This window comes from Carassius auratus, unplaced genomic scaffold (genome assembly GCF_003368295.1).
Source record: "Carassius auratus strain Wakin unplaced genomic scaffold, ASM336829v1 scaf_tig00034784, whole genome shotgun sequence".
Taxonomy (NCBI): Eukaryota; Metazoa; Chordata; class Actinopteri; order Cypriniformes; family Cyprinidae; genus Carassius; species Carassius auratus.
The window spans coordinates 107,749-126,944 of NW_020526178.1; the positions used below are offsets into that span (position 1 = coordinate 107,749).

Here is a 19,196-nt window from a genome sequence, read left to right on the forward strand (position 1 = left end):
ATTTGAATCAGTTCGGGAGTAGGCCTACGTAGCGGGTTCGCGAATCATTTGAGTTAGTTCGGGAGTTCAAAGCGGGTTCGCGAATCATTTGAATCAGTTCGGGAGTCCGTAGCGGGATCGTGAATCATTTGAGTCAGTTTGGGAGTTCAAAGCGGGATCGCGAATCATTTGAGTCAGTTCGGGAGTTCGGGTTCGCGAATCATTTGAATCAATTCGAGAGTTCGTAGCGGGTTTCGCGAATCATTTGAGTCAGTTCGGGAGTTCATAGCGGGTTCGCGAATCATTTGACTCAGTTTGGGGATCGTGAATTATTTGAATCAGTTCGTGAGTTCGTAGCGGGTTCGCGAATCATTTGAGTCAGTTCGGGTGTTCAAAGAGGGATTCACGAATCATTTGAGTCAGTTTGGGGATCGCAAATCATTTGAATCAGTTCGGGAGTTCGTAGCGGGTACATCTCTGTGTACTGTTGATTTAAACACTCAACTTAAACACTCTCTGTACTGTCAGGTATTTTGTCTTCTTCTGAGGGTGGATTGACAAAAAAAAAAAAAAAACTCTAGGATGTGACTATCTAATTTGGCGCACTTAAAAGTAATTTAAAGTTGAGCTGGAGAGAGTGTCTTTCTTTGCTCTTGGTCTAGGCCAGAGACAGTTTGTCTAAGCTCAACCTGAATAAACAAATTATGAAATGGATAAAAATAAAAGAATTAAAAAAAAAAAGATTTTATTCCAAGATAGCATGGAATAGATTATATAATATATGTTATAACAGCATAATCTATTCCATGCTGTCTTAAAATGAATTTATTACTTAATAATCTTAATTAATTAATACCACATCTAAATGAAAATACACCATTACAAATGTAACTTCTGTATTCAAAATCTTCAAAGAATTTAAGCATTAACTGTAACGTTACCAACATTTTTAAAGTAAACGCACAAAATATTTCTTAATATTAGCTACTGCATGTGGCATTTTACAGCTAAAATGTTGAAGTTTAGCTGTTTTAACTACTGTAATCATTAAAAATGTAGCAACCTGAATATCACTTCCTAACATCATCCCTAGCAAGTAACTCTTTCTCCTCATGCTCGATACTTACTGTATTTTCCGGACAATAAATCACACTTTTTTTCATAATTTCATAATTTGGCTGGTCCTTCGACTTATTCGACTTATGGTCAGGTGCCATTTATTTATCAAAATTAATTTGAAATGAACCGAGAGAAATGAACCAAGAGAAAACATCTCGTCTACAGCCGCGAGTGCTCCTGTAGTCTAACACTGAAAAAATAGAGCGCCCCCTCGTGGCTGTAGACGGTAATGTTTTCTCTTGGTGCTTAGTTCTAAATAAATGCGATTTACAATCCAGTGCGATTTATATGTTTTTTACCTCGTCATGATGTATTTTTGGACTGATGCGACTAATGTGCGACTTATAGTCTGAATGAGGTGATGACTGCGTGCTTGGTGTACTGGCCGTTCTGTGATTCTCCAGATCACACAGATGGCCAGTCCGCCCCTGGTTGCAAGCCTGCTAATGAGACAAAAACATTGGATTTCTGCTAATGACTTTTATATTGATATTCATATGCAGTTTTTATGCCACTGCATATCTTTCGAAAATTATTATTATGATGAATGAGCTTTGAATGCATTATAGCAAGATGCTCTGTGTGGTTTTGTTTAGATGTGTAAATTATTCATCCGGTTCCACTTTATTGCTCTGAGTCAAATTTAAATTGTCCACTGGTTGAGCCATAGTCTTGAGATGCACTGTAAACAGCTACTGTATCTGAAATGCCCTGGCAACTCCATAACACAATAAAATGGTATTTAATTAATGTATTTAATCAATATGTTTAGAAAACCTTCCAAAACATACCAGGCTAGTGTTGGTGAATTTTGCATCACTTATTTTTTTATTTATTTATTTATTTTTTGCAGTCCCATTTGGTGTTGCAAATGGCATAGAAATGACATGCTTCGTATGCAGGTTTCGAGATGGGATGTATGAAAATTGAATAGTTTGAGATGAGTGGGGGTTGATTGAAATGAATTGTCAAAATATAAATGAAATAAAGCATTTGCATCCAGCCCAGTAAACCTGTAATTCACAACACTGCAATTATAATCATCTTCCATGTGGAGAAAAAAAGCAATAAAATGCTTGTAAGGGAAGCACAGTTAATCCATCAATATTTTTTCAGTGTGGTTTTGCCTGTGGAAGCAAACAGTTCCTTTACACAATGTCTGCAATCAGAGAAAACCATTTACACTTTTTCTAGGAAACATTATTTATGTTTTTATGGAATAAAAGATGGATTGAAAAGTACACTATCATTTAAAAAATTTAGGTGTAAGTGTATTTTTTTTTAACGATTTTAATAGAAGTATTATATTTAACATATTTATTTGTTCAGAAATGGTAAAAACATTTAATTGTGTGAAATATTATTACAATTTAAAATAATGGGGTTCTGTTTGAATACATTTTAAAGCTGTTGTAGGTAACTTTTAACGCTCTAGTGGTTAATAAACAGAACTGCTTGCGTCTTGCGGAAGAACATCATAGCCGGAACTACTTCTCTCTGTTTATGTCTATGAAGAATCACAAAGGTACTGGGTTACTCCGCCGCGGTATAACCGAAGCAATCTAAAATAGTCCGAATATAAACACTTATTATTGGTGCACCCTAGTGATTCAGGACAAGCTAAAAATACGGTTTGTAAAACGGATTCATGTGTGTACTCACGTGTACTCGCTTATTATATACATTTTTCTACATTTTGAACACAAACAAAGTTACGGACCGCAGCTCTGATTGGTTGTTTCTTACTGGGAGCGGTGTATTTCTGCAAATGGCAATAGGAGCACTGGGAGGAGCCAGAGGAGCTTGATTTTTTCACAGATTATCTGTCTCATATTCTACTGTCAGGACATAATGACAGGTTTAACAAATATGTAAAAATATATATTTTTACAAAAGTTACCTACTGCAGCTTTAATATGCAATTTATTGCTATGATATTAATATTAATGTCTTTTTTTAAATCTTACATTTATGCATTTAACAGATGCTTTTATCCAAAGCAACTTACAGTGCATTCAGGCTATATGTTATTATTTTTTTTACCAGTATGTGTGTTCCCTGGGAATTGAACCCACAACCTTTTGTGCTGCCAAACCAAACCACTAAGCAACAGGAATGTCTTAATGGCATTTAAAAACAATTAATAACTGCCCTTGTACACAAAAGTAAAGAAAACAACATGCAATTACTGTCCTACGTCCAAAACCAATCAATAAATGTTACAACAAAAAATGGCATCAGTCTCCCTAAAACCAAAATATTATTTACAATTATGAGAGCTAACAGGTCCAAACAGGGGCAATCCAGAATCAAATGTCAAAGAGCTCTAGAATGTACACACAAAGATGCTCTCTTCGTCTTATTAACACGGTCTGAAAGCTGTCAAAGTCAGGCAGGGAAAAACACAGCGAGAAGCAGGAAGTGATGCAGGAAGTGATGAAGGAAGTGATGCAGGAAGTGATGAAGGAAGTGATGAAGGAAGCTTTTATAAGCAGCGGAGTCAGCTGACCAGGGAGGGTGTGGCACCAATTAGACTGCAGGAACCAATCGGTCTTCTTCCTGGACAGAGACACACAAACACCTCGCAAAACAAAAGAAAACCAGGAAACAGAACAAAAGGGACATAACAATCATTCTGTTGCTCACAACATTCACCTTGATAAATGGTTTGTTTTGTTTGAGTTCGAGCATTTCATCACATTATGTCCACATCACAGCCGCAGCACTGGCAGTGTAACAATACACAGTGATTCACATGCCAAAATGCTGCCAGTCGAGGCGGATTGGAACTGGAGCAGAATCCCATGTTACCTTTTTCCTCTAAAGCTGAATCCACAAGTCATGCACAACTTCACAAATTGACAGGTTTTGGCTGCAAATCACAAGAACGGTATTTGTCCGTTACTGACACAAAGTGCTCTTTTGCTTGTCACCAGGGAGCTCATTGGTTGGGCAGCTGTGAAACCTGTCTGCTTAGCCAGAAAAAAGGTCAAATTCAGCTAATTCTAGAGTCAGGCTAATTTGAATGTTTTGCTGTAAGCCTTCTGTGGGCTGACTGTCATCAACGTAGTTTCACACAGAGAGATTTCCTTAGGGTCGCATCGTAATTGTCACAAATTGTAAGGATAGCAAAGGAAACATGTGAACACCTAACGCCTGTGTCTCTCAGTTTACTTACACAACACCAGTGGTGGACAGTAAAGGAGTAGCTTTACTTCGTTACTGTACTTAAGTACATTTTTCAAGTATCTGTACTTTACTGGAGTAGTTTTATTTTGAGTAACTTTTACTTTTACTTCACTACATTCCAAAGCATAAGATCGTACTTTTAACTTCACTACATTTCATAAAACATATCTTTACTCCCTCTAATATATCACGTGCTCCGACACGCAGAAGCGGTGTCTGATTCATCATGAACGAACTGAGTCTTTTTAAAATAAACTTTTAAATCGGATCGCGAATCGCACCAAACGATTCGTTTACAAAGTAGAAGCTGTGTCCAAATTCAGGGTCTACATCCTTCGGAGGACTCATTTGAAGGATGTTACGTCACAGCGCCGCGACGAAGGCTGTCCAAATTCCTAGGATCCTTCAAATGCGGCCCACAAATGCGTCCTCCTTTTCCCCGAATTGGAAGGATGGGTGTGGTGGATCCTTTCGCGTCCTACCTATCCCATAATTCTTTTTGGCAGGACGAAGCGAGCGTAGCGGAGTGGGGGAGGAGTATTATTTTCGATGTTTTTTAAAAACTGGCTTTTCAAAAATATATATTTTCAGTGGTTTTCTAGTTAGGCATTTTGTTTTAGCGTTAAGCATTTTTTTTTTACATTTGTACGTGTATATGTAAAAAAAAAAAAAAAAGTTTACTTTCGTAAACTAGCTTCTTCCTTACTGCCTGTGTGAATATCCCCTTACACACAGCTTATTTGTTAGTGATTGAAGCTGTTTTTAACGCTTCTAAGGACGAAAGAGCAGACAAAAGTGTTTATAAAGCTCCGGGGAGGGAACGATGAGCTCTTCACCGGCGTCTTGCTTAGCAGCTGTCACGGTTGCTAGGCGACAGGATATGAGCAACGGGTAAGGAAAGAAGGGTAGGCTGTCCAAATTCACAAACACCGACTTCCGGTTTTTGCGGTCGTCGGATGGATCCATTCTCCTTCAACCGGGTAGGAAGGATCCTAAGGAGGATGCAGACCCTGAATTTGGACACAGCGATAATGATCCGATTGCAGCTGTTCTGGAGTCGACCACTCACTGATTCAAATGAACTGTTTAGTGTGAGTCTACAGAAGTAAGAAACGGGAGATTTTGTGAGCGCGTGCGTCTGATGTTGCTAAAAGTTATTAATGTCGAAATTTAGGATTAATTATTGTAACTGAAAATCATATTTTTTATTATTTATTTTATATATTTTATTTTGATAATTTAGAATTATTACTTAAATACAACCTTTTTTTTGTTTCAAACAGTTCATTGAACAATAATAAATGAAGTACCTGAAGCAGACAATGAAGTTAATGTATAATAATTAGCAAAGATGATTAATTTAGCGCTGTAAACGCGCGTGTGAGGGGCGGAGACGCGCCGCAGAGCGTCAGACGCGCTTGAGGACCAAACACAGCAGAACGGTAGGAAACCTCACTCCTCTTATTATTTCTCTTTTACTATAGGCCTAGTGATTTATTTTTAGATACGTGATATGAGTCTGTCATAGAGTTGTAGAGTTGTAGTTATTAGAGAAATAGAGTTATTTTTTACATTACATTTAGTCGAAGTTTTCAGATCGGCAATTCGGAGCCTGTTCGCGACTCCGTGATTCAGATGGGCACTTCGGAGCATGTTCGCGACTCGGTTGATTCAGATGGGCACTTCGGAGCATGTTCGCGACTCGGTTGATTCAGATCGGCACTTCGGAGCATTTTCGCGACTCGGCTGATTCAGATCGGGACTTCGGAGCATGTTCGCGACTCCGTTGATTCAGATCGGCACTTCGGAGCCTGTTCGCGACTCCGTTGATTCAGATCGGCACTTCGGAGCATGTTCGCGACTCGGTTGATTCAGATGGGCACTTCGGAGCATGTTCGCGACTCGGTTGATTCAGATCGGAACTTCGGAGCATGTTCGCGACTCGGTTGATTCAGATCGGGACTTCGGAGCATGTTTGAGATTTTTTTAAAATTCAGATCTCGAAGCAGGAAGTGTTTGTCAAACAGTTAATTGGTGATAAATGAATATTTGGACATGAGGCTTTTTTTTACCTGTCGATTCAGCATGTGTACATGGACCCACACACAAAGTTGGACACACACTAGACTTAATCATCAGCAGGGCTCTAAACTTTTCATTCATTGTTATTAAGGACGTAGTGTCACGGATCGCCAGAGGCGAAGACTCAAGTGCAGGCAGATGGGAAGACTTTATTTATACGTCACCAAAATAAACAAAAACACAACTGAAACCAGAGGAGCGTTCAAAGTTATGAGACATAGACCAGTGGTGGACAGTAACGGAGTAGCTTTACTTCGTTACTGTAGCCTACTTAAGTACATTTTTCAAGTATCTGTACTTTACTGGAATAGTTTTATTTTGAGTACTTTTAACTTCACAATATTTCATAAAACATATCGTTACCTATAATATATCACGTGATCCGACACGCAAAAGCGGTGTCTGATTCATCACGAACGAACTGAGTCTTTTCAAAATAAACATTGATCGGATCGCGAATCACACCAAACGATTCGTTTACGAATTAGAATGATCCGATTGCAGCTGTTCTGGAGTCGACACTCACCGATTCAAATGAACCGTTTAGTGCGAGTCTACTGAACCGGCAGATCTTGTGAGCGTGCCTGCGTCTGATGTTGCTAAAAGTAAGTTATTAATGTCGAAATTTAGGATTAATTATTGTAACTGAAAATCATATTTAGGTCAAAATTGTCAGTTGTTTGGGAACTAAATCCGCTGTAAAGAGTGATCTGTTTAAGCCCACTGAAATGCTCGAGTGCAGACGATGCAGACACATCAATCAGCGTCTCTGTGTTTTAGGTTAAAAAATAAAATGAAATAACCTTAAACTAACACAGATTAAATAAAATAACTCATGCATGTCCAAATTCCACGCTACCGTAATAGTAACAGTTTTATTAAAATGCTACTATGACGTCTGTTTTTATATTGTTTATCAACAGTAACGTTATATTGTTTGGATTAACTAGACAAGTAACGTTAGACATGAATGTTTATTCATAACGGTACTGAAAATAAGTAAATATTGTAGCTGATGCTAAATGTCTAGCTAACAAGCTTGCTGGTGCTAACTTGAGGTCATTTTTATAAATAATGTCCAAATATTTTTTATCACAGTGTAAGCTTCACAGTGAACATTACTCTCATCAGCGTAGTCCATATCAACAACAAAAATATATCTTGACTCCATATAGTGGTTATTTTGGAAAAAATCCCAGGTATTTTGAGCAGTAGGATTATATATAAAAAAGTGCTAATATAAAATGAAATTTGCCTATATAAAATTGCAAACATCTATCTTTCAGTACTTTTTTACTTAAGTACATACAAAATTGAGTACTTTTGTACTTTCACTTGAGTAAAATTGAAAAAGGAGTACTTTTACTGGAGTAATATTTTATTATACGTATCTATCTGTACTTTTACTCAAGTACTTGATTTGTGTACTTCGTCCACCACTGCACAACACTATATAGATTTGGCATGCTACTGGCCACTTACTGTAGCAAAACAGCATTTTAAAGATTTAAGAAAAGGTTTGCAGTATTGGGGCGGTGACCATTAAATGCTCCATAAATGCTCAGCAACCTTAAGCTTGGGAAAGCCACTTTATATATAAAACTAAAAGTATTGTTATTATTATTATTAACTCAAGCATTAATTTATCAGGAGATGCATATGGGGTTGTGGGAAGTCTGTGTGAACCTACTGGATATATTTTAATGGTTTGAGCATCATTTTTAAAGCAATAATGGTGTTAATTAATATTTTCTTCTTGACACAAAAGGGACACTAAAGACAGTCATAATGTTACAGATGCTTTCTATTTCAAATAAATGCTGTTTTAAATTGGATTGACCAAAAACAAATGCATCACCATTTCCACCAAATTATTAAGATAAAATATTAAATTATTAACTGTTTTCAACATTGATAAGAACAATAAATGATTCTTGAACAGGAATCAGCATATTCTGTTTCTATTTAAAATAGAAGAGAGTTTTGTATTGTAATAAATTGTAATTAGTAATGTAAAAAAAATATATATTTCACAAAATTATAGTTTTAATGTATTTTTAATCACACAAATAAATAAATAAACAATAAATATTCTTAACAACCTCACACTATTGAATGGTGAAGTACAATAATTTTTTTTTAATGATCATTTAGATTATTTTAAGGAAAGATGCAGTATGCAATTCTAAATAGTCATTTGAATGAATTGACTACAACCTTTTGAGCTTCTCTAGAGTTTTTCAGGTATCCCAGTGATCTTTTCTCGATTGTAATAGTTGCTTAATTTTGAAAATGTTGCATTTTGAGGAAGTGGTGTGTGTGTGTTTTCACTGCTGTGTGTGTGCACTTTGGATGGGTTAAATGGAGAGCATGAATTCTGAGTATAGGTCACCATACTTGGCTGTATGTCACGTCACAATGGAGTGTTTTGTACTGCTGGTATATGCTCTTTTATGAACATGTTTTGCAGTCTGTGTGCAGTGTTCTGCTTAATTCTGTAATGCAAGTTCGGTTACATTTTAGAACCCAAGAAAATTCAACTTTGTTGGTGAAGAATCTAAAATATTTATGTTATTGCTCATTTAACATGCTAACATTTTAGCCACTCTAACATGCTAGGTTTGTAGAATAATAAGTGGAAAATAGGAAAATGATCCTGGAGATTTGCAGTTTGCCTGTTTCAAAAAAATATTGTTTACTGTATAAAGCTCAGGACAGAATGCATATGACACATATTATCCACCATAAGCCAACAAAAATGACTCAAATGTCACGGCTTAGGTTGTCTGTTTTAATGGGAAGTAAATGGTGCTGTGTAACGGTGCAATCTTTGACACGTAAAAAGCTTTTGGGAAAGGGCATCATGGGTGACGCCACCAGTGACTGGAGCAACAGAAAAAACACCAGTGAGAATATTACGGATGTGCACCTGCAAGATGAGCTTTATGGTGTGTGCAAAGTACTTTGAGTTCAGTTTTAATCTAATAACCAGTGGGAGTGAGTTGTAACAGACTGTGATTAGTGTTGTAAATTATCCAAAGGATGCTGCTGCATCACCAAATGGTTTTAAACTATGCTCAACCCCTGTGTAATGAGTAAATGTGGTCGTATTAGAACACTTATGAGGTGGACTAAATTCATAATAGATTGAGATGTTTCTCAAACTGTTGTTGTGTAAAGGAGGAAAATCCATGAGAGGACGTGCTAAATGTTTTTTAAAAGCTTCCCTTCAGGACACAGAAAGTGAAGTTTTCACTCCATGTCAATTAAAAGAGGGAGAGCTGTCAGACGAGAGGCGGATAATTACGTTGTGATGTGGATTCAACAAGTTCTGGCCTCTATTAAACCTCATATCAGATAACGGTATGATAAACGAGATAAGATAAGACTGTACTTAATAAACACTATGGACTTGAGAAGCGTAATTGGAACTGCATGCTTGGGGGCGTGGAAAGACCACATTTTTATGCTGATACACTTAATACTTTTTACAAAGCAGCTATGTATCTCGTTTTTGTTCAAACATTCTGGAATTCACTGCAATACACAGCAAAAAAAAAATAAAAAAAATATATATATAGATAGATAGATAATATACACGTCATAAGTGTTCTAATATATATATATATATATATATATATATATATATATATATATATATATATATATATATATATTTATATATTTCAAAAAGTTATTTCAGACTTTTGACCGGTAGTTAAAGATCTGCACCACTTGTGATAATTTCTGATAAGAAAGGGGCAAGTTTGTTCTCTATCAAGACATCATCATGCCCTTCAGTCTCCTACATTGTGAGTCACTATAGCACCTGCTAAATGACTGCTTGCTTTGCTTTAGAACATTCACACGCAGCAGAAATCAGTGCAATGCATGACTTCATTACTGCTAATACCAGTAAGAAACTAAACAGCAAGCCCTGCAGATTAAGAGGAAGATGTTGGTATGATGACTGCAGCTGTGTCACTCACTCATGTCTCTATAATAACACTCATAATTAAAAGCGCATTAGTGTCCTCTCTTAAGGATTCGAGCCAGTGACAACGACAGCTTGGGAATCCATTATTCACACACCATTGCACCCGTGACTCCAGCCTCAGCGTCAGAGGAGAAACGGTGAACACAGCAGACAGAGATCTCAAGCATAGAGAAACAATTGTTTCTGTCCCATGCTATTATGAAATACGGAAAAGGACTGACGGATGCCAGTCATTCTAATTAAACTTTTATAATATGCCTACATATTAATAAAGCCTTTCAGGGACCGTGTCTTAATTTTTAATCTTATTGTAAGTAGTCATTTAGCATTTAGCACATGCTGTACTTGGAGATTAATGGTTACAATTTATGTTTAACTTGGTTCCGGAAAATTATAATCCACATGTTAAACTATGTGCAGCACATTTTGCTGAGGACAGCTTCCTCAATCTCAATCAGTTTAATGCCGGATTCGCACAAAGATTATTCTTGAAAGATGGAGCAGTTCCCTCTTTGTCTGGAGAAGGCGTTAGTCATGGACCACAGCCGGTAAGTGTATTTTATTATTTAAGTTGATGCGTTTAACAGTTTCTGTAACTTATTACACAAAGGGCAACGCTGTTTAGCTTTGTTAACTAGATGTTAGGGCTATGCAAAAAAACAAATGTGTTTTTGCTCATGCTCATCTCTTCAATAAAAACGCTCCTGTGATTATAAGTACATGTCCAGCACCTGTGTTCTAGTCCAATCACGTTTCCAGGAGGGCAGCGTGCGCTCAGCTGCTGTTGAGTCACAACACAGGAACCGCTGGCCCAATCAGAACTCGTTACGTATTTCTGAAGGAGGGACTTTATAGAACAAGGAAGTCATCAGCCCGTTTGTATGACGGTATACAGATAGGTGAATTGTGTGAAAAATACTGTGTTTTTTTACACGCGAAACATGAACACATGTTATCCCAGCTAGCAAAAAATATCCGCACGGCTTCTTTTTGCCGCCGGCCCTAAGCTGTCGGCTATAGGTGCGTCCCGCTGGCGGGGATGAAACGTTTGCCGCCGAATACGTCACTCCCATTTCTTGCGAGATGCGGCGGGCCGACTGCTTCATTTTCTTTGGCGGTTGCCTCCGTCTAATGGACCGCGGCCGGCTGGCGGCAAGCCGCTTTGAAATACAAGGATTTCTACTAAAATCGACCAGCAGCCAAGGCTATGTTTAGCATGTTGGGAGTTAGAATGGAAGTGGAACTGACAGCATTTTAACTACTTTTCACATCTGAAGCGATTATAAAATCATAATAGCCTATATGTGAATTAAATCCCATATTATTATTATTATTATTATTATTATTTTTTTTTTTTAAGCCATTAGGGTTTATTCTTGACTCTTGATTCCATGATAAGGTACGGTTTAGGAAATTACATTTAAATTACTTTGAAACTCTGAAGCGATAGAGTAGCCTAATAGGCTATATGTAAAATTATTTTATGCACTTAGGTGAAAATTGTTTACATTTCTTTGATTTATGCACAATTGAGACATGCATAAACCAAAAATAATTCCTTTTGTAAAACTTACTTGGCAATAAATATCTTTCTGATTCTGATTAGGTTTTAAAATAGATATTTAATTCATGGTATGAACAATTTAGCTGAATAAATTGATGAAGTTAGACTTTTCACTAATGCCTGGCTACATCAGTGAACAGTGAAAGACATCTGCAACATGGCCAAAATCTTGGGTAGGTCTATACTTTATAATTTTTTATTAATTTGCAACCATGGTAATAGCCTATCATAAACAGGAAAATCTCTGTTTTGACCTGATCAGAAGGATAAACTAAAATCTAAAAGCTCCTCTGGTTTCACAGCTGCACTGGCAGATTTATGAAATATTTAGAAATATTTCGTCTTTCTGCCATTCCAGGAAATGTCATTTTATGTCTTTCATTTTTTTCCAACCTCGATTTTTTTTTTTTTTTTGACTTTTTACATGTATAAGGGATTAATTTGCAATTGCGACCTGTACAAATGTTTAAGACAGTAAAACACTTAAAAAAATGTAAACACATTATAAATGTTAGAAAGTATAGGTTTTCACCATTGCTGTGTTCAGGATTTTTTTTTGGGCGGAGCTAAAACGGTGGCTCGATGACGCACTGGAGCCACTGAGCTCCTGGCCCCTCCCCAAACAACATAACCAGAGCACACATTCGCGTCAGTTCGCCGTTCAATCGCGAGTTTCTGTGGACTACCATCGTTTAAGTAAGTACATGTTTCCTTAACGCAATATTATGTTTACATTGTTTTTAGTTTATCTTTGTAAAATCTGTAGTCATCTTTGTTCATGCCTTACTAGTCAAGCTAAAGTAAGGCTAAAGTAAGTTAGCCTTGTTTACAAAGTTGCCGCCATGTTACAATTAACTTTCTGTAATAGCTACTTTGTTTCTTCCAGGCGTTGAGTTTTTCTTTCTTCTAAGATACGTATGTTTATACGAGTGTGAGTACGTATGTGTTTTAAGTTAGTTTTGGTCAGTCGAATTAACTACAGTTAACGTTACTTGTATGGACAATTATGCCGCCGCCCATGTGGTAATGTGGTTCCAGCAGTAGGTAGCAAAATCTACGACAAGACTGATCAGTATAACTTGTGTTGTTTTCTAACTAAACCGAATGATGATACCAGTAACGTTAGGTTGTTTTCATTTGTTTGTTCCGACACGCACGCTGCTAGTCTAGTTCAGAGTGTTAGCTAACACATGCTGTTTCGCCTTTTTTACACTGTTCAAGCATGTTGAAATGTGTATAGCTTCAGTACGTAGCAAAAGCTTTACATCTAGTGTTTTCTTACAAAACTAACGTTGTATATAGGTTGTTTAAATGATTTTGTTTGTCTGAACAAGTAGCTGCTAGTCCAGCTAGCAATTGTTAGCTAACACATGCTGTTGTGCCTTTGTTACAGTAACTTACACACTGAGGTTAAGCAATGTTGCTTGGTTCTGACTTATGCATTTGATTTTCCTGCATTTCATCTGTGTATTTTCTTTGTCTGTTTATGGTGGATAACTGACTTTCATTCATTATTCCCTGCTCTAGAATGTTGGCAAGAGGCGATGAGATATTTGGTGCGCTTCCAAACAGGTTCTAGCGTTGAAACGACGGACGATGACAAGAAGAGAAAGAGAATCTCAAATTCCAAGTACAGACCCCAGGCCTCTTCTGATGAAGAGGAGTCTAGTCTTCCAGATGCACCAGCAGTGCTGTCGTTTGGACAACCTCTTTTGAGCTTTGAAAACATTGTTCCTGGTAACAAGGTTTCAGTGCTGCCCGATGCTCCAGAAGTTGCATCGATTCCAGAAAACCAGGAAAATGTTGTGCCATCTGTAGACTTCAGAGGTGGTATGTAAAATTGCTGTGACGCTTGATTTGTGATCCTGCCACTAAACTATACCCTTTGTTAGATTTTCAAATTTCTGTTTCCTCTTTCTCAGAACCAGGTTTCTCCCCAGAAATTCAGACTCCACTTCACAGAGCCAAGAGTTTGAGTACAAGTAAGTGATGTTATTTGTGACGTTTTTTTGTCTTGGAAACTATTGCTTCTATTTAAGATAAGGAATCCTTTAATCATAATCTGTTTTTCATTAGGACACTTGACTGGTTACTCGCCGCAGCAGTTTCTGGATGAAAGGTGTCGAGGTGTGTTGTACATTCCATTAGCATTGCACAGTTCAATTATAGTTTCATTACTGAATATGCAATACTCTGCACTGAAGTTAAAGCTGTTATGTTTGCTCTTCCAGCTCGTCAAGTACTAAGCTTTACACCCCCAGCAGCAAATTTACCCTGGCAGCATATGGGTGAAAACGCTGGAGGTATGTAATATGTTGCGCTAAACTAAGTGTTCCATTTTAAGTCCAATTCATTAAATGTATGCAATAACTTCAAACATATTTTTACGTCAATGATTATCAATAGGAGAAAGTCATTGCTCTGTAATTGGCCCTTGGACTCCCCTGGCATCTCGTGTACAGCATGAAGTTTTCAGCTATGAAGGTATATTTTAGGCCTATGTCTTAGTGTCCAGTGTTTTAAAAGTATTGAAAATAGTGCCTTTAGGTTTTTTTTTTTTGTTGTTGTTTTGTTTTTTAATGTAGATTTCCAGAGACTCCAGAATGAAAAACAAGCCGTGATGGAGGAGAACCAAGCCCTTAGGGAGGAGAACCAAGCTCTGAGGGAGGAGAACCAAGCTCTGAGGGAAAGCACTGCACGAGCAGGTAAGAACATGCACAAAAAAGTCAAACTTAGGAAAGAGTATGTGATGTATGTACAAAATTACCATATGCCTTTCATTTTGTAGCTTCGGATGACAGCGGCTCACTTCAAGAGCAGGTGAAGCAATTTGGGACAATGTTGAAGACGTTTGCTCGCACTGGGCAATCAGGTACAACTTGCAAACAACACCTGTGGTTGTTGGTTTAATTCCCACTGGGGCCACCTATACATGTAGTAGACCTAGATATAAATGTCATAGTTTAGTAGTTGAGGGACCAGGACTGACTATTATTTTATTTAACCCCTGTAGGTGCAGATCAGACCTTAATGCTGCGACGTCTTGGAGAGTTTGGCGTGAAGGTGGAAAAAGGCGCCGCACAGCTGAGAGGGACCCACAGCCGACCCCTTAAACCTAGGCTGACTACTGACATCCCAGCATCACTGACAACTGGAACCCTTTCTTTATCCTGCAGTCAGTAACATCAAGACCCCTAAAGAAGCCAGAAGTGTCAGACTGCACCCCCCAATCCACACTGTTCACTGTGGATATTATCATAGTGCTTAACTTATTATATTGTTAAATATAGCTTGTAAATCCTTGTGCCACAGGTCAGCATTGCAGTTATATCTGTTCTACTACTTTTTTTACCTCAGTATTTTTTATATATATTTGAAGATGTTTATCACAGATACAAGAGACATCTTGTACCCCAGGTCAGCAATGCCATTATAATGGTCTATTCTACTCCAGAGCTTTATTCTAAATTATTACCACTTATCTTATTGTTAGAAATGGCTTGTAAATGTGATGTTATACCTGAATTTTTTTTGGTGTCCTGCACATTCTTTGGTACCAGATATACTCATTACTTATGTTTACTGGTAATTCTTTTCATGCCAGAGCTGACCTCTTTATATTATTAACAATTATTGTAAGTGTTATAATTTGCTTGTAAGCTAAGGCTGTTTTTTTTTTTTTTACAATTTAATTGGAAACCTGCATGTGTGTGTGTGTATTTATTTATTTTTTTTTCTCTTTTTTTCTGTTATTTATATTTCAGGGATCTGACATCATGTTTCAATGACAGTTACTGTACTTTGAAATGTGGAATTAAAACGTCAAATGGAAATTTGTCTGGTTTGATCAATCATTATTCTTGATAAACTGCATAATATATATATAAATAAATAAATAAGCAAGCGGCGACCGATCGCTCGAAAATAGCGTTTGCCTCCGACGGGCCGCGGAAGGGTCGCCTTTGATATAACGGCGGCGGGACGGCGGTTGGCCCGCGGGCCGGCCGCGGAACGAAGGCGGTAGGAAGGCGGCTGCCGCTTCTAAAAAGCGGCTGCCGCCGGCGGTGCACCGTCAAACGTGTTTGCGATTACGCTATGCTGACGCTTCTACTGCCGCCGGAGCGCCGCCGGCGGTCCGCCGACTCATTGCTATCTGGGATATTGCACACTGTAAACACAATCAAATCTCAAAGGATTTGAACCTAAAACCTTTGTCACCTGCTCATATCTTTAACCCCTGAACCCTACATTGACAAATTACAGTCTTTCAGCATGATTTTATGAAAGTATTTATTTTATTTTTCTAAAGAAAGGGAGCCACATACTGAGGATACAGATAAAATACAAATATCAACATATCTTTAATCTCTCATCCAGGATTTCATAAGTCTGTACATGTGAGGATGACAAACATTGTCTTTTTTTTTATTTGGCTGATATTTGTATGAAATGTGTTTTGCACGCAACAGCCAGGTGTGGACTGTGATCACAGAGAATGAAGATACAAAAGCTGAGTGTGTCACAGTGTGCTTGATGTATTGCCATAATGGAATCTTAATGAAGAAATGTTTCAGGTTCACTATAAGCAAAGCTAGATAGACAACATCTGTGACATGCTGAAAATCATTTCCACTTCAAACCCTCAGGTAGTAAAAGCAAGCACAAAGTGCATGGGAAGGGGAACTCATGGCCTAGTGCTTAGAGAGTATGTCAGTGTCTCCCTTTGGATGAGATCATGCCACAGAGGTTGTCAGTTGAGCTTTACTTGTTTTGATCCTGGAAACATTCCTTGAACTTGCTCTCAAATGTCCCTCCAGTCATTGTGAGTGTTGCATACATGATATGGATGATGAGTTCAAATTCAGGGGTGATTGTTTTTCTTGCACTCATGCATGATGTGTCTGGTATTAAAGTTCAGGGAGGACTAGTTTGTCCTTTATACACAGAGCATACACAAGCACAGATTCAGTCAGTGCAGTTAACCTCTAACCACCCCAATTGTCTCCTGGGTCAATGTTCATATAGATCAACACTGAGACAGTAATGGTTTACTTGTTATTGGGGTCCAAAATCTGTCGGTATAAATGCTCCTGTTTTACATTTTTCAATTTAATTTGGTAAATGTATTTCAATGCATAATGTATTATTAGAATGACAAATTGAGTGGAAAGTTTAATTGAAAAGCTGACCAGGACAATTAACATAAACTTAAGGTCAATGTAATTTACTTGCATTAATGACCTGGAAATAAGAGGACCTAATGATTACATTTTATTTCCTCTGACTTGCTAACAAGAAATTGGGACTGGACATACTGAAGAGTTACTCCAGGTTTTAAAAGAATAGTTCACCAAAAATATAATTTCTAAAAATTGTCTCACCCTTAGGCCATCCAAGAAAAACAAAACAAAACAAAAAAACTTATCTTCATATTAGATTGCTTGAGGATTTTTTCTTTTTTTTGAGGATTGTCATTTTTGTGTGAACTATTCCTTTATGATTTGCTTTTCGTTTATGTGATTTTTCATTTTTTAAATGTGAGTCAGAATGGAAAAAAATGCAAATAAACAATAAATCAAAGGATGGCATGGAAACAGAAAAATACATACATTCAAGTTGAAAACAACAACGAATGGAGCTTTCTGACGCTGTTGGATTTCTAGATTTACAAAGATAGGGACAGCATGTAACATCACATTTCTATGTTCTATGTAACAGCATTTTCCTGTTTTTAATAAGAACATGTAGAACAACAATGCTTTGAAAATTCTTATTTTCACACAACAGACAAGTCCTTAAATTAATAAAATGTGAGGGTTGCTTGCGAGAGAAAAATGGGGCAATTTGTCCTTGACCCTTTTCACACATAAGCTCTAAATGCAAATCAGTATTGGCACCTTTAGCATCTGTCTACTTCAGTTCAATCATAATGGCACAGAGCCTTGAACATGTTCAGCTAATAAAGGTCTCGTAGAGAAGCAAATTGCATCATTTGTGTTTTCAACATCAGTCTAGTTTTGCTTTAGATACCCAAGGTCATTGTGCATTCTGAGAATTGAATGGGTAAACAGAAATGTTCAGTCACGTTGAGCATATCGAAAAGCCTCAGATAACTATGGGAAATATCATTTTAATCAGACCATAAAAGAGTCCAATCATTTCGTGAGAGGTATGAAGATACCTCATAATGCTTTAGACTGAGAGGCATGATTAAACAACAGAGTCGTACTTTTAAGTGTTTTTTCTTTTTTTTTTTTTTATACCTCTGACTAAAGGATTTGAAAAAGTAAAAAAAAAAAAAAATTAAATAAATCAGGTTAGAGCCATTCTCCTAATCTGAGATCGCTGTACATTTGGCTTGCTCTTCAAGAGGATGTGAAATGTTACTAAGTAAATTGCCCAGAAACCCCCACACTCAGACCAACCCAGTGGCACTGATAGATTGTGTGTTCTTGGCAGTTCTCTCTAAGAGGATCTGATAACGTAAGACTTTAAGGGTGGCCATTTCTCACTAAGGACACATGATGGCACACAATTCAGTGGTGTGTTTTACATCTTTTCTCAGTGGAGTCTACACAGGCAAACACAACTATCGCTATGGCTCAGAATTAAGAGCTGCTTTAGTGTGTGACTCATCCATTTGTGTTTCATCTGCAGCGCTTGTACGTTGAACATGAGATACCACAAACCACGCGGCTTGTTGAGGAGAGACGTGCTGTTACTTTTCTATGTTATCTGACTTATGATTTCTGTCTGGCAGGTGATCAAACAGGCAAAAGAATACCTCAGATACTGAAGAAAAGACCTAAGCATTTAATCTAGAGATCAAAATATCATGGAGACGTGCACGTTGGCCTTTATAACATTGGGCAATAACCCAGAAGACCATAGCAATGTACTAAAACCATTTAGTACACAGCCTCGCTGGTCAGTTTTGCACATGAAAGCATCACATTTTCAGCAAAACGATCCAGTTACACTCTTTATAATAAAGCTTCCAAAAGGAGGTTTTGGTAGCAATGCCATTTAAAGAAACAATTTTGGTTCCTCAAAAGGAACAGTTCTTAATTATCTTAATTTGTTTTCCCCCTCAGTATTAAAACATTCATATTCTAAAGAACATTATTTCACAATAAAGAACCTTTTATGCAGTGGAAAAGTTCCAAGGATGTTTAAGGTTCTTCATTGACCCTTCCATGCCAATAAAGAACTTTTATTTTTAAGAGTGTTACCCCCAACTCAAATCCAGCTCTCTATAGCCAATAA

The 19,196-nt window shown here is 37.4% G+C and overlaps 1 protein-coding gene across 4 annotated transcripts; it reads left to right on the top strand.

Annotated features, from left to right (window-relative positions):
- Positions 1 to 12,351: 12,351 nt before the first annotated feature.
- Positions 12,352 to 15,763, top strand: LOC113081653 (uncharacterized). Of its 4 annotated transcripts, XM_026253673.1 has the most exons (10): positions 12,583 to 12,626; positions 12,817 to 12,861; positions 13,458 to 13,760; positions 13,853 to 13,912; positions 14,007 to 14,057; positions 14,162 to 14,233; positions 14,337 to 14,414; positions 14,516 to 14,635; positions 14,719 to 14,802; positions 14,944 to 15,763. In XM_026253673.1, the coding sequence occupies exons 3-10, from the start codon at positions 13,475 to 13,477 to the stop codon at positions 15,111 to 15,113; spliced, it is 921 nt and encodes a 306-aa protein (XP_026109458.1). In that variant the 5' UTR covers positions 12,583 to 12,626; positions 12,817 to 12,861; positions 13,458 to 13,474; the 3' UTR covers positions 15,114 to 15,763. The 4 variants fall into 4 exon arrangements, with proteins under 4 accessions (XP_026109457.1, XP_026109458.1, XP_026109455.1 ...); XM_026253672.1 differs by lacking the exon at positions 12,817 to 12,861 and having other exon boundaries at positions 12,352 to 12,626; XM_026253669.1 differs by lacking the exons at positions 12,583 to 12,626; positions 12,817 to 12,861 and having other exon boundaries at positions 12,918 to 13,760.
- The last annotated feature ends 3,433 nt before the right edge of the window (positions 15,764 to 19,196 follow it).